The 17,051-nt window shown below is 35.3% G+C and overlaps 1 protein-coding gene across 1 annotated transcript; it reads left to right on the top strand.

Annotated features, from left to right (window-relative positions):
• Positions 1-14,574: 14,574 nt before the first annotated feature.
• Positions 14,575-16,604, top strand: LOC114362274 (uncharacterized; the record flags this gene model as incomplete). The annotated part of the gene is made up of 2 exons (XM_028317590.1): positions 14,575-16,236; positions 16,528-16,604. Coding segments are annotated over exons 1-2 (1,739 nt in total), but the record flags the coding sequence as incomplete, so codon positions are not given.
• Positions 16,605-17,051: the final 447 nt, after the last annotated feature.

The raw sequence follows: 17,051 nt of genomic DNA, 5'->3' as shown, positions 1-17,051 counted from the left end.
ATAGGGTGAATGTCGTCAGAACCAGCTCCCTTGTGAATGTTGATACATTTAAGTTGCTTAAGTATGATGTTTTCATCTAAATTTATATGTCCGATGTCAACTTGAAAGTTATGTTCTGTCTGAGTATCAGAAAACACATCTGTATGAACATTTGACGACTGTACAAAGACCGATTGGAAAAATTCATTAAATGCGAGACAAATATTATTCCCATCTGACAATACATTATTATTGTAAAACATTTTTTGTGGTAATTGTTCTGATTGATTTTTAGACTTAACATATGACCAAAAGTACTTTGGGTATTCTCTAATTTTATCTTCTGAGAAGGCCAGATACCTGTTATAAGTTTCAGTTTCTAGTTTACGCAAACGCGATCTAAGTAACGAGAAAATTCTGTAATCAGACTGGTTACCGTATACCTTCCATTTTTTGTGGTATTTTCGTTTCTCATTGCTTAATTTAATTAAAGGGCGTGAATACCAAGGCGGAAATTTACTGTTATCAATTTGAGAACGTGCTGGAACGTACCTTTCTATGAGCTCATTTATAATTGTGTAAAAAGCTCTTAGCATTGAGTCGACATCTTTACACCCTGAAAATGTAAGGTCCCAATCCACTGAAACAAGGCCTTTTTTTATAGAGTCGAAATCAGCGTTGAAATACCTCTTTTTCTTATTGTTGTTAGGTTTTAGAGGTGCAGGTAAACATATAGGTAGGTCTATAGTTAACGACTTGTGATGCGGGTCTTCCGGAACTAAGGGAAAAGTACACGATTCAACCTTGCACAGTTCAGTACATAAAACTAAGTCTAGTATGCGTTTATTTGAATTAAATTGACTGTTGTACTGGTTTAACATTGATAAGTTGATGAATTCTGTCGTTAAGGAGCTTAACACTTCATTATTGCAATGTATGGTCATGTAACCGAGTTCAGTATCATATTGCCAATTCGCATTAGACACATTAAAATCACCTAATATTAGAAAGACGTCCTTAGGATGTGAGTGAATTATGTCTACAGTTTTGTCATAAAAAGAACTCAATAAGGACTCGTGTCTAGATCCGTGTGGTATATAGGTACATGCTAAGTGAAGGAAAGTGGGTTCATTCGTGGAGTGATAAGTGTTAGCGAAGTTATTTGTGCGTCCGCGCATCGGAATGCATAACCACAGCTCGTCGGCGGGCGGCGGCGCGCACCAGTCCGGCCGCGCGACTGGGCACAGCTCGCGGCGCACGGCCACGGCCACCCCACCACCGCGACTACAACCATAAGTTGCCGCTTCTCGATCACACCTAAATACCTCATACCGACTATCAAAGAATTCAGAATTGTAAAAGGAATCATTTAGCCAAGTTTCAGTAATGCAAATTATGTCAAAGTCCCCATTTAGTACACTACTCAAAAACTCATGAGATTTGGTTCGCAGGCCCCTCACGTTTTGATAATAAATGGTTAAAATATCTTTCATCACTATTTAATTAATAAAATAATTTAGGGTAAGAAAATGAATAATATTCGTGTATGTAAGGTAAGTAATTAAATAATATAATATGTTTGTGCCACACAATCTTTAATTGTTTAAGAAACTGAATACATATTTTAAATGAAACTCTCGCTAGGTCAATATAATAATTTGTTAGTTTCATGTCAACATTTTCGCAAAATATACATAAAAGATTAAACACTGTTTTAATTGATTCCTCGTTAATACAAAGTCGCCTCGCACCAAAACATGTCAACATTTTACAATTGTATTTAGCAGATAATATTAAGTTAAACATCAATGACCTGGTCCAATTTAGCATGAACCGAGAATTCAATGGATTACAAGCATGCAACGTACAAAATGACATTAATTCTATCGAACAAGCCAAAAAGATAGTCACAACTTCAGTAAATAAGAAACAGTTACACATAAACACTAATAGTCACTTTATTTTATCTAAGTCACTTTCACGGCCAATCACAAAAGACTTTGATGTTTCATTCTTGCGAAGAAATATTTTACAGTCATTTAACCAAATGTATTTGTAGCCTAATTCTTTACCTAACTTGCGTGCTTGTCCATATAGAACCTTGTTGTGTGGAGTTAGATGATCGTTGACAAATATTGGTCGAGCCGCGCCGTCAATATCGAGATCAGCCGTTGTTAATCCGCGGCGAGCGCGTACCGCAGCCAAGAACTCACTCTTTCTTCTTCTTTGGGTAAATCTGATCACAATATTAGGTATAGAAGAACCGATTGACTGAGTCGAAGATGAGTGCAGGTCCTTACGTTGTCCTTTCGGGGGAAAACGCCTTACGCGGTGAATAAAATCAACATCATTATCCGACAAGTCAAAACCAATTTTTATTGCAATTTTATGTAGCACATTGTGAAGGTTTTCTGTATTATAGCCTGACCAGGAACATAAAAACCCTGGCATAGAGGCGCTTCAATTGCATTTGATAGTGCAACACTGAGTACAGTCGTACATGTGTTGAATTAATAGGCTAAATTTATGTATCGGGATTCAGGATTACGGGCTAATTTGATATTTTCATAAATTAACGAAAAATATTATTAAAGGTAACCTGGTTTAAATAAATTAAATGAAACCATCAATCGAGCTACATAGTAGGATTTATTATAATATTCATCAATAATCAAATTCAGAACTTGAATATTCAACTGCAATGTCTGCTCATGAACGCTTCAAACTCGGTACTTCTTTCCCAATTCCATAAAATTCAAAACTTAGAAAGTGACAAAAAATTTTAAAATAGGTAGTTGAAACAGACTANGCAACGAGAAAAAATAAAAAAGATATTTACTCACCGAATATTTAACCAGAAAACACAAACGAGGCGATAAATAGACAGAATAACTTACAGTTTCCGTAGTTCGTGTCACATACAAACCGATTATTACGCTCACAAACACTTATAAGCGATTTATCTATTTTTATAAGCAAAAACTCCCGAGAGCTCCGTACGCTAGCACTACACCGTGCGGGACGGGGGGGGGAAGTGGTCATGTTGCGAAATTTTGCACGGAAAAATCTAGCTGTTGTGGGTATTGCTTATGTATTCTGTGGTATTGCGCCGAGGCCCACGATACGAAAGATTGTATTAAAAATACCGCCAAAGACTTTAAGCACAGAATAAGTAATAGTACAGGTACAGAAGGATTACTCCGCAAGACGATTTAAATAAATGCGAGTCTTGCTACGACGCGATACAGTGGAATTCAGCTCGCACAGCACTACGTACCTACAATTTTATTCACCTACAAGTTTTGTCTCTTTCTATCGCGTGCCTCTGAACTCTTCTGACGCTGTTAGGGTTGCTGTCTAGTGAAAAAATAATTAATCTACTTATTTGTAATGAGGTACGTATGGACCTGTAGGTAAGTANAGGAATTTACGTCCATTAAATCATTTATTTCCCCAAAAGTCGTATTCAGACGACTAAAAATGTTTAAGGTAAGGGACATTTTTTTATAGATATCAACATTTCAAGTATACCAATCGATAGAGCCGAAAATTCTGAATCCGTTGGTATATATAACTCATTTTGGCCAAAATGTCCCTTACATTAATTGATACTTCCACCATCGATATGTTACGGTTAATGTGATAAATTGAAAATTATTAATAATAACCGGTTATTATGAATAATTACCGACAGTCGCGGTAAAAGTGATAAATTAATCACATTTAACAGTGATTATTTAATAATTCAACCTTAGTACTAACAAATTTCTTAAAAGAGAACAACATCTTGTGTACGTGCTCGTGTACAGCCAAACTTTTGAACGTTTTGATATCATATATTAATATAATTTGGCATAATGAGTTTGGAATGTTACTTGCATAATATTTACTTTTCCATCATGCCTATAACATAATGTTTTGATTTAAAGTGGTGCGGCGGGGGTGGCCCTTGGGCCACCCCTAAGCCGCCTATTTAGTTTTATACACACATAAATGACCTCATATTGATTTGAAAACATCGATGTTTACAATGCGATACATCGAATGGATCCGATGTTTTGAAAAGCTATTGAAATACTCGATGTATCGATGTTTTTAAGTTTTCAGTGTTAAAACATCGAATCGATGATAACCAATCAAAATTTCATAAAACTCAAGTCTGACCACTAAAATTTTACTTACTAACCTAACCCAACTTGTATTTTAAAAATGTTGGCAACACTGCGTACGAGTGCAGTGAGTAATAGTGTCTTTAGTGACAATAAAAAAAGAACTGTGGGTCTAGACAAAGTGCAAATTATAATCGCAAACCAGTCGAAAAGTGGTCGAAAAGCCCCTTTTTTGTATGGAGTTTTGACGGATTCGATTTTCGATTCGATCAAAAAGTGCGTTTTGTCTAGGGGGGCTGTGGGTCTAGACAAAGTGCAAATTTTAATCGCAAACCAGTCGAAAAGTGGTCGAAAAGCCCCTTTTTTGTATGGAGTTTTGACGGATTCGATTTTCGATTCGATCAAAAAGTGCGTTTTGTCTAGGGGGGCTGTTATGTCAATATCGCGTCACGCGTGTCGGTTGGCGAGTTTGTTTGTGTTAATTCCATATCTGTGGTGTCAATCAACAAAGAAATAGGCTGAAAGGCAAACGTTTAAATAAACTGTTGTTTTTGCAAAGTCTTCCAAAAGAACACTGGAAATACTTAGGATATAGGTAACAAACTTATAAAAATGGATGCGGATGTTTTTTTTTGTTCTTACTTTAATATACAGTGTGAGTCACGTTAAAGTGTACATATGAAAATAGATGAAACTAGACCTATTTTTATCGACAAAAAAGAGGTCATTTTTTTTTATTTTTTGTAGAAATTTTTTCTAGAGATGAAACGGATATCCGGTAACTATCCGGTAGGCCGGATATCCGGCCTAAATTTACTATCCGGCCGGATACCGGATATTAAAAAACTACGACATTTTCCTATTAATAAGATTAAATACATTAATATTATAAGCCATATTCAGAAAAAAATTTTTTTTTTCTGGACTAATCATTCTAATGACGAATACATAAATATTAAACATCTGTTAATGTCGAAATATTGCCAAATAAAATGGCGATCTTTTTTCACTGATGGTCTGATGACAATATGATGCATGCAGTTCAGTCAGATTGCGCAGCAAGTAAACTAATTTAATTTTCGCTATTCAATCACACACTTACTATAGCAACCGAAATCACCTGAATTGATCTGTCCCCTAGACAAGTGACAAAATCTGACATTCTATTCGGACGGATTTGATTTTCGAAAAGTGTGACTAGTCTAGTCTACTAATAGACCTACTGATCGCATTCGAAGCACCTGTGCGGCGCTAAACTCGTCACGACATGCAACGAGACAATGTGTCAACTATCCGGCCGCCGGATATCCGGCTATCCGGCCTAGCAGCTACAAGCAAGCTAATAATACAAAGTAATAAAAACCACCTGTTATAGGGGCATTTTTTGGAGAAATTTATCAAATAACCAAAAAAACACGAATTTAAAAGCAGAGTTTTTTCAAAATGTATCATTTTTTTTATTTGTTGGCATTTTTGGGGAATTTTATGTATTTTTTTAGTATTGCCTGTTATTTAGCATTATTACTGTTTTTATTTTAGCAGGATATACCGCTTAGTTTAAAAGTTATTACGTTTTCTTTACAATAAGTAATTGGAAGAAAAAAATTCTATAAAAAATTAAAAAAAATCTCAAAAAATTTTTGACCTCTTTTTTGGTCGATAAAATTAGGTCTAGTTTCATTTATTTTCATATGTACACTTTAACGTGACTCACACTGTATAATGAAGATTTTTCTCATGTATGGCTTTTACTGTTTTTTAATAATACAATATTTAAATTAGTGGATTATAAAAATCTTAAAAAAGTACTCGATTTTTACAAAACATCGATGTTTTCTTCCAATACATCGAAAGAAATCGATGTACAGTTTCAATATATCGAATCGAAAAAAACATCGATGTTTTTTCAAAGTGGACACCCCTAATTCAGAAAATTGATTGACCAACAACTTGTTTGAAAATAACGATTGGTTTGTTTTTAAAAATGTTTACAATAGTAAAGTAAAAAATGTTTACAATGATCCATTGTCGGAAATCACGAAATAAACACTTACGCGTGGAATCTTAAGTCACTTCCAGGTAGGGTTACCATATCTCAGGATTTGTCCTGAGATTTCAGGAGTTTTGGACTGTTCTAAGGAATGCGGCAGGGTTTTGTAAATCTCAGGAAAAAAAAGTCTTCCTAACTTGAGTAATAAATTGCACAATTAAAATTACCACATTTATCCAAGTCCCCTAAAATCCTCAGTGTATAAAAAAATACTAATGCGACTTTTTAAAAATTTTCAGTATGTTTTATAGAAATTTCTTAAACTGCAACAAAATCTCAGGATATTTCAATGAAAATCAGGCCTTTTCTCCGGGCTTTTGGTTTTCTCATCTGGTAACCCTACTTCCAGGACACCACTACCGCAACCACGCACTACAAAATTTTGCACCAATTCTTGTGACAAAACAAAACTTGTTTGAAAATAACGATTGGTTAGTTTTTAAAAATGTTTACAATAGTAAAGTAAAAAATGTTTACAATGATCCAATGTCGGAAATCACGAAATAAACACTTACGCGTGGAATCTTATGTCACTTCCAGGACACCACTACCGCAACCACGCACTACAAAATTTTGCACCAATTCTTGTGATAAAACAATGATTATTTCCTGTAAACAATCTCAAACGAAATTAACTGCTTAATAAACAAAATAGTAAACAACCGCCATGATGGGCCGGATTGGGCCGATGTTGCCACATGGTACCGATTACCCAGGAATTGGGATTGTTATTCCCTGATTCGCCAACACATTAACCTTTAACTATGGACGTCGGGTCTCAGAGGCCCACCCCCCTTTCCGATTTCTCGGTTTAAACACCTTCCCGCCACGTGCTGCTCTCGACCACCTCAGTAGCTTCAGTTTTAACTGTGTTTGGACCGAGGAGGCATAAAATCGCGTCTTCCGGCACTTATTACGTGAGTAATAACCATCCAAAATTTTGTCCGGGCCTGGGAGACCCGATGACTATAATTTCCATACAAACATACTTGTATGGATGTGACTTGTCAACTATATTTTTTTTATATTATATTATTATAATCTTAAGTAAATTGCTCTAGTTTAAGAATACTTAATGGCAGAAAGTATCTGAGTACATCAGCTATATTATTAGCCCAACTATCTAAAGAACATTTCAGGAGTAAGGTATTACTTGTAAACGATTATTCTTTTGAGTTTAGATGTCTTAGAATTCACCATTGCTGCAGATTACGATTCTGAATGGTGTACAATTTGTCTATCAAAGCTCTCAAAGAAAGATAAGACATGCTTGTAGAGATAATTTGTTTTTAGTGTTCTAGGCCACTGTGTATAATTTTAGTAACTTTAACCCTTGTAAAAAATTTTAATTTATGTCCTTCAGAATTTTTGTTCATGTTTTTATGATACATGGTTATTAATTAGCAAGGAAAAAAATATTACTTTCATTTATAATTAATCGACTGTAATCAAGGAGCCTATATGTGATGGCAAGTCAATTAACACTGAAAAATGTCTAAGTTTTTTTTAAATTTGCAAAAAAATAATTAAATGATGGTTAAAATTTGATAACATTTACCACTAAATCCTTTATTAATAGTTATTAGATATATATCAACTCTTAAATGAATTCAAATTATTTCAGATATGAAAATAAGAAGAATTTTAGATAGGGGTCTGTGAGACCCGACGTCCATGGGAGTGTGATTATTTTTTCACGTCCATAGTTAAAGGTTAAACCTAAATGGCTGACAATTTTGTGATTTTTTATTTAACTAGGTAATCTTAGTTTCAAATATTAATTATTTATTTGTTTAACTTCTGATTTGGTTAGTGAATTGGCTATTTCGAAGAATTTACAAGGAGATTTAAATCAGAAGATAGCAATACTACAGTTCACACTAAAAAGAGAGGTAAGGCCGCAGAGAGCGAGATAGATATAAGTAGGTATTTGACTCAAGTTTTTGTTCCAACTCTGCCCTCCATTTTTATCTTTAGCTTCATGCTCAGTGTTGCCAGAAGGTTAGGTTAGGTTAGGTTATTAGGTTTTGTAACCTTTTAGGTTACTTTTGAACTGCTGTGGTTACTTTTAGGTTACACTAATGAAAAGGTTACTTTTAGGTGATTTTTCAGAAATTGTAGAATTAACTTTACAGGTTATTCAGTAAAAAATATGAATAGTGACAATTTAAAAATTATGTCATAAAGTGCATTTAAACTTGAATTTGATTTATTATTTGTTAAAAAAAATGAGTTTTAGCGAATGTTTTTCGATAATAAAACGCAAATCCATGAAACGTTTTTATACGACTTGTCACTTTTAGAATTTAGATGATCAATTGTATTATTCATTTTCCATCCATGAACAACCTTACACAATCATCGCTCCGCTAGTCAGAAATTACCAGAAATATAACAAACTTTTTTTTATATTTCTGGTAATTTCTGACTAGACCCGACTGGCAACACTGTTCATGCTTGCGGCGTACTCTGTAAGTCTGTCTTTCTCTATGGTCTGTGACGTTTTGTTGTAGTAGTGAGGTGAAGTGTATGGCTTAAGGGCGGACACAGTATTTTTCATTGTTTACGTGTATTTCTTTTGAATAATTAAAGTGTTCTGTGGTAATTAATTCGCTACAAATATTCCACTCTAAATATAAACAAAAAGTGTATTTCTTTACTTCATTGTGTTCGAACGAAATTATTTTTAACAGCGTAGACAATGCAGGCCACCGAATCAAGTAAGTTTTACTGAATATAACCTTCGTGATGCTATAATGCCACGATTATTGCCAATAAGTAGATAGGAAAGTATTTTGTCATACCGAAATCATTGGTCAACAAACGAAATTTAAAATGTATACTTTAATTAAATTATATTTATAATAGCCACCCAACTTATTTTGTTGACGTTCGCAGCGAACTTTTAGATTTTATTTTATTTATAATTAAGGCGATAGCGAATTTCTGGATTAATTTGTATGAAGTATAATTTTATATATATTAGTTATTTGTGCTGTGCTCGTTTTAATATAACACTCCCGACAGCGAAAATTAATCATGTCTTGCTTGAAGTGAGTCATTTACTATTTTTTTTCTAAGATGGCGCCTTCAAGATCGTGTTATTTATTTTTGATTGAATGTAGGTACCTACCTACTTGCTTATATTTTTGTTTATTACTGATTAAGGTGTTGTGTATATGTAAGAGTAGCATGACTTTATTAATGTTTAGTCTAGAGTACTTAAATCATCTGTAACTTAACTTTTAATGTTATCGATTTTTAAATTTCGACGAATTCGGCAGCACGCATGCACCCCCAAATAATAAAAACTACATGCTTCATTGACAAAGTAAGAAACATTAATTAAAATAGCTGATGATTACGACATAGTGTTGCTGAATATGCTGATTAACAGCTCATAGCAATGAGTTGTGTGTTTTGTGGCGTGCTGGATGCCATGGTCTAAATAGGTACAACACAAGTCTCGTAGTATACAAGGTACTTTCAGTGTAATAATATGATACATATACAATTTATAAATTATATTGTAAAATCAACTTTTGAGTACAGTGGTCATAGATTAGTTAAATAGTATGCGCAAGAAAAGTGGGGCAACTCGAGTGGACCATTCTGGCTCGCTTTATGGCTCATTTTACTTCAAGTACAAAAATGTATTTTATTTTAATAAATGTTTTATTATCTAACAAATAATAAAATTTTGTGACAATGATACTTCCACTACAGAAAAATCATCTTTATTGTAAATTTTTCACAAGGTAATGACTGTGAATGACACAACATTTTTGCATCACTTAGGACGAAGTGCTTGTAAAGGAAGACTACCCATCTAAGCTTTTACTTATACAAGGTGACAGATAATTTGATGCAGTCCTTGAAAGGAATTATGGTAGAACTCATTCCCAATAAATTTTGTTGTACAACTTGTGATCGGATTGGTACTGTAATCATCGGAGCTCAATAGTACCTAAACGTTTTTTGGTATTTTCTACTAGTCAATTTAATACGAAATTAATTTTAAATACAAAATGCAATAGGTACTCAAGGAAAATTTGTTGAGCTAAAATATCTAATCTAATCTTGGAAATGAGCTCTACCATTACCCCTACAAAGAATATAACCATCGAATTATTGGTCTCCCTGTATATGGTTAAGTATTTGTACATGAGAAGTATTTACATGAGTTTTAACAAACTTAATGTGGCACTGTAATGGGAAATATACATTGCTTTTAATAGATTTTTTTTCTTCATCAGGCCCCAGTGGAATCCTGTAGGGTAATACAATAATCCACTGCAATGTCTGTTTGCGTTTCTTTGTCATAGCATGGAGTCCAATGACTTAGTTCCCCTGAGTGGTTAGGCTTTGTACGCACTGCTGACTTTTTGTCACTGTGACAGTATTGCTTTCTTTTTACATTTTTATAAAGAGACAATGTACCACTTATTCTTATCTGGATTGGAGAGACATACTGTCACGGTGACAAGAGACACGCGTGCGCGCGCGCCTTTATTGTTAGTAAATTGCATTTAAATATACACTAGTTAAATCCTATAATATCGTCCATTTGCGACGACACTGTGATATATCAAAAACAGTGGTTTTACAGAAATCGACTTTTAAACTTTTGAATGACCATAACTCTTAAAATAGGGTTAGGATTACCTAATTGTGTATGAAACGTTTAAAGATTAACTATTAATGAATTTAAATATTTATAGTAAGACAAAATTTTGCGTCTAAATTGATGAAATTATAGCGATTGAAAAAAAAAGAGACTACTTATCACGTTATTCTAGTAAAAAATAATATTTTGAAGATGGCAAGTTCAGTTGTCACGTTGTAGATGATATAAAAAAATATATTTATATAAGTCATTATTTAGATAAAACGTTGATCTTGAAAAAAAATTTTTTATTTTACTAACATTACAATCAGTAAAAATGAGGTAATTATTGGAACAGGCGAATATTTAGCTTTGCCATGTTAAATTTCACTTATAAAAATATTATCTAAGTAGACAGACAGTTGTATACATACAATATTTAAGTTCACATTAATTTTTCTTATTCTAAAACCTAATACTTATCAAAATAAACGAAAAACTCTCAAAAGTAAAACCTCGTAAACTACTACAAAAAAACACAGTAAGAGAAACTGTACTAAGTATGTATGTATGCAGAAAAAAAAATTGTAGGTACCTACCTACTAGGTTAGTAAATAGATGTTTTTTAATAGACTAGTTATGACAATTTAATCCTAAAACTATCAACGCAAAAATCGCCGTTTCCGGCGCATAAAATGGCAAAAAAGCGACATTTTGGTACCTTTTAGGGTCTTTTAATTTTTTATACTTATTTAAAATTAAATTTATAAAAGATATTTAAATAATGTATTAATAGTGAATAAAAAGTANGAGACACTGAGGACTATTTTTTTCTAGCCGCCTCGGTCACCAGATCTCACACTATGCGACTTTTTCTTGTGGGGATATCTCAAGTCAAAAGTTTACAGCAAACAATCCTTAAATAATTCAGGTTCTGTAAGAAAATGTCCGCCGTGAAGTTGCAGGAAAATTATTAGCGCGATTTGCTCTCGCATAGTTGCGAATGTAAGGGTCCGGCTGTGAGAGTGCCTATAGTAAAACGGGCATCATTTAAAAGACATTGCCTATAAAAAAATAAATCCGCATTGTTAAACTCCAGTTTGCATTAGTAATAAATAATAAAAAATCATTAATTTATTTGTATGAATAATTTTTTAAGTTGAAAAATTCCCACTGGACACCCTTTACTTCTTCTTCAGTTCCCAATATTTCAATATACACCGGAAATAATATTCTACTAAGAATTCATAATTCAATTTTTTGTGTTTTAATGCCGGTTTTCTTTAATCAATCCTTATTAAAAACAACTGTCAAACGTCATTATGTTTTTGGTCAAAACATTAACGGTTTTCAAAGTTTTTACATAATTTCAGATTGAAATTGAGAGTTGAAGGTCATTTTCGTTTTCGTTTTCGGCCGAAAATGGGACTGCAGCCGAAGCTTCGTTTTCGTTTCCGTTTTCGGCTGAAAATCCATATTCGGTCGGACACTAACCATAATATACTATGTTGCTGTGCGTATTTAATTTTATATATTTATGATTACATTACTGTTTTTATTACACTTATGAAATGGATGTCCCTACATCTTAATCTCTTCACTTTTGTTCTTAAAATTGTATAATATGACTGCTCAATTTAGTCATTTTTAGGGTTCCGTAGTCCTGACAAGGAAGGGTACCATATAGTTTCGATATCTCTGTCTGTTTGTCTGTCCGAGGAAACTATTGGCACTAGAGAGCTGTAATTTTGTGGAGATATGTAATATTAATCACGCCGACAAATCGGTAAAATAAAATTTGGAAAAAGCCGCGGACAAAAACTAGTCAAGTATAAAGAAATAATCTCTTTCTCTCGAATGAAGCAATCGGCTTGAATTTAAATCGGTGGCCTGCGCACCCACGCCCGATTCAACTGTTTATTTGGATCAGTGCGCGCACTGAGAGCCCAACCCGACTTAACTATCAGCCGACGAAAAATCAATGGTCTGCGCCTAGGCTAATAGTCATTTAACTCATGTATTATACAATTTCTAAACTAATAAAAGATCCTTAGAATAAAATATTAAAAGTGACTTTAGATGAAGTAATTGCTTACTTCTGAAATATATTGTGGTAACGACGGACAACTACGGAACCCTACACTGCGCGTGGCACGATAAGCACTTGGCTATTTTATTATTTACCTATTTTTAGTTATAATACTGTTATCCATTAATAGTTAAGTTATACGATTAACAATGATTATTTATTTTTGTTAATAATAATTAATAAAATGAGGCAATATAATGTGAAAGTTCAGTATTTAGTGCTTTATTTATGAAAATAGATCTAAAAAAAATTCAAACATGAATTAAAAAATATTCCTATGTTCATAAAAAATAGGGTTCTCATGGTGAAAGAATTTTTCATAATGTTCCTAGCCTATTCAATAAAAAATAAAACCGACTCCAAAAAACATACACTAAAAAGCAGAAAAATAATTTATTCATTTAGGAAGATTGACTTATTAGACAGTGTGAATCACGATAAAGTGCACATATGAAAATAAATAAATAACCTTTGGACATTTTACACTGCGCTTTTAGTCCCAAACTAAGCAAAGCTAGTACTATAGGTACTAGACAACGGATATAAACATACTTAAATACATTAAATAGTGAAACTAGACCTATTTTTATAGACAAAAAAAAAGTGGTCAAAATTTTTTTGAGATTTATTTAAAATATTTTATAGATTTCTTTTTATTTCAATTACTTATTGTAAAGAAAAGGTTAAAAACTTTTAAACTAAGAGGTATGTCCTGATAAAATAAAAATATTTCCATATTATGTGCACTTTATCGAGACACACTGTATACCATGATTAATACTTTAGGAGTCTGTGCCAAGCTCAGATCATAGAAAGAGAATAGATATGAAGTCGCGCGTAACTACAACGAGAACCAGTGTCCCCACATTTCCCCCACCACAGCTCCCACACACACATTCAACTGTGTAAAAACAAAGCGACTGAGAGTCTACGACAACATGTGCAACCGGCTTAAAAGTGCTGTGATTGGCCAGAAGGCATGCCTTATGGCCAATCAATGGCCGCGTGACGGGACGCACACTTTGAAAAAAGCAATTAGAGAGAAGAAAGATAAAATGGAGTCGATAAGATATCGATACTTTAAATCCTGGGGGCAACTTAACCGCAGCTGAGCCTAGGGTCTCTTTTGGCACGCTATTCAAGACGGCGACGCTGTTGCTCGTCCAGTTTCTTATTTCAAAGCCGCCGGCCCTGTGGATGTCAGATACATTTTTTACCATTTCGACCGCTGACGCCTCGTCGTCTATGCTATCAATATAGTCATCCATGTAGTGTGACTTACAAATTGCATCGATAGCAGCGGCCGGGTACTGCGAAGCGAGCCGCAGCGCGTTTTTGTTTTTTATAAACTGAGCTATAAATGGCGAACAGTTGGCGCCAAAAATGAGTGACGTCATTACATACGTTTTCATAGGTTCTGTGGGACTGTCCCTCCACAAGAACCTGAGAGCATCCTGATCCTCGGCGTGAATTTTGATCCTCAAAAACATGTCCCTGATATCACCTGTTACTGCGATGGAGTTCTCTCTAAAGCGCAGTATAATACCCAGCAGCGATGATAGCAGGTCCGGCCCGGTAAGTAAGTAGTCATTAAGCGAGTTACCGTTTACTTTGCAGGCGGCGTCGAAGACCAGGCGGAGCTTCCCTTTGTTGGGGTTGTCGACCCCGAAGTGAGGTAAGTACCACGTCCTATCAGTGGTGGTCGCGGGGTCCATCAGCTCACTGGCGTAGTCGTTCTCTAATGTCGCGGGATATTGCTATTTCTAGATTTCGTAAATTAGAGTACAAACTCGAGCGCAATTCGCAGCTCAAACATGATTATCACGCGTGCCTCCAGGAGTACTTAGAGCTCGGCCACATGGAGCCCGTCGATAGTCCAGCAGCTGCAGGTGGTAACTATTATATACCGCACCACGCCGTGGTCAAAGAATCTAGTGAAACCACCAAAACCAGAGTAGTTTACGACGCAAGCTCTAAGACTACAAACGGTTTTTCTCTAAACGACAATTTGTTAATTGGTCCAAAGCTTCATTTAGATATTGTTGATGTGTTATTAAAATTTCGCATTCATTTAATTGCTTTCACAGCTGATATCAAACAAATGTATCGTAACATTATGATTCGTGAATCGGATAGGGATTTTCAGCGTATAGTGTGGCGCACCTCGCCCGAGGAGCCCCTACGCGATTACAGACTTTGCACTGTGACCTTTGGAGTTAGCTCATCGCCCTATCTTGCTCTTCGCACCATTCAGCAGCTCGCTCATGACGAGGCCGCACGCTTCCCGCGCGCATCGCAGGTCCTCATGCGCGACGTATTTGTAGACGATGTCGTATCAGGTGAAAGTGATGAGTCACGGGCTCTCGCCCTACAACAAGAGTTGATAGGTATTTGTCAATCCGCAGGTTTTGAGTTGCACAAGTGGCATAGTAATTCTCCCGCCTTACTTCTCGGTTCTCAGCCGACAGTTTCTCATGGTGAGCGGTGCGAAAGTGTGCCCTTCGCACACATGGAGAATGACTCATCCACTAAGGTCCTAGGTATGCAGTGGGACCCGAACTTAGATACTTTTGGTTTCAGTGTGAAAAGTTACTCTGAAAAATGTACAAAGAGGTCCATTCTTTCAGAAATTGCACGTATTTACGACCCTCTCGGTCTTTTATCTCCAGTGACTTTATTTGCAAAACATTTAATTCAATTATTGTGGATTTCTTCTGTGGACTGGGACGAAACCCCACCACAAGACATAGTCGATTCGTGGGCTAGCTTTACAAGTCAGCTCCCACTATTATCTAAAGTTAGCTTTCCGCGTCATGTTTTCCCTCAAAATTGTAAATTACAGCTTCACGGCTTTTCAGACGCCTCCGAAAAGGCATACGCAGCATGTGTTTATCTCCGCGCGCAGCGCGAGGATGGTAGTGTGTGCGTGTCCTTATTGTTAGCGAAAACACGCGTCGCGCCTACGCGTCGCGTATCTATTCCCCGTCTCGAACTGATGGGAGGTGTTTTGTTATCACAACTTATTAAAAAGGTGTTACAAAATTATAGTGATAAAATACAAAGTGATCAAATTTATACTTGGTCGGATTCAAGTATTGTTTTAGCATGGTTGCGTTCACCGCCCCATGAATGGAAAACATTTGTTTCAAACCGTACTACGGAGATATTGAATATTGTCCCCGCGGATTGTTGGCGGCACGTCCCGTCGGCCGACAACCCCGCGGACGCTGCTTCGCGCGGCATGTTACCCGCTGCTTTCTTGCACCATGAGATGTGGTTTCATGGGCCTCGCTGGTTGAGCGAGGATGAAAGTATGTGGCCTGTTCCAAAGCCTGTTCTTCCTACTGATGAAGAAAAGCGTAATGTTGTGTTGTGTTCGAGTACTTCTACTCCAAACGAGGACGTAGAAATTATTTCACGTTTTTCTTCACTCGGTAGACTTGTTCGTGTTACGGCTTTGATATTTCGTTTCTATCACAAGTGTAGAAAGGTCAATATTTCAAAATTCCCAAAATTGGCGAAGTTATTGACAAAAAACCTAAAACGGCTCTCTTTACGGTATTGCCTCGCGCAACGGACCATCCGTGCAAGACAAGGACAAAACATATTGCTATCTCACGCTCTAGAATGTTCGAAGCGAGAGGTCCGATATTTCCGACTCGTTTCTTCTCTATTTTTTTCCTGAACATTCCAGATTTTCCAGAAAAGTGTGAAAGAGAAGCTATTTTGTGGAAGTGAGAGATCAGACAATGCAAGAAAGAGGCCTACCGAGTGAGTAAGCGAGAGAGCCTGATGGTTTTCGCTACGGTATTGCCTTTTTGGCGAAAATTTCATGTTCATTTTCTTAATTACGAAACAGATTAATTAGCTAATTTGCACTATTTGACATGATGCTGCCAACATTAATCTCGACTATTCTTGACGTCGCTAACATAACACGACTTTCTTTTATATACAGTGTGAGTCACGTTAAAGTGTACATATGAAAATAGATGAAACTAGACCTATTTTTATCGACAAAAAAGAGGTCAAATTTTTTTTGAGATTTTTTTAAATTTTTTAAAGAATTTTTTTTCTTCCAATTACTTATTGTAAAGAAAACGTAATAACTTTTAAACTAAGCGGTATATCCTGATAAAATAAAAACAGTAATAATGCTAAATAACAGGCAATACTAAAAAAATACATAAAATACACAAAAAAGCCCAACAAATAATA

This window comes from Ostrinia furnacalis, unplaced genomic scaffold (assembly GCF_004193835.3).
Source record: "Ostrinia furnacalis isolate ACB-3 unplaced genomic scaffold, ASM419383v2 OfSCF6314, whole genome shotgun sequence".
NCBI classification, from domain to species: Eukaryota; Metazoa; Arthropoda; class Insecta; order Lepidoptera; family Crambidae; genus Ostrinia; species Ostrinia furnacalis.
This window is presented reverse-complemented; position numbering and strand designations above follow the sequence as displayed.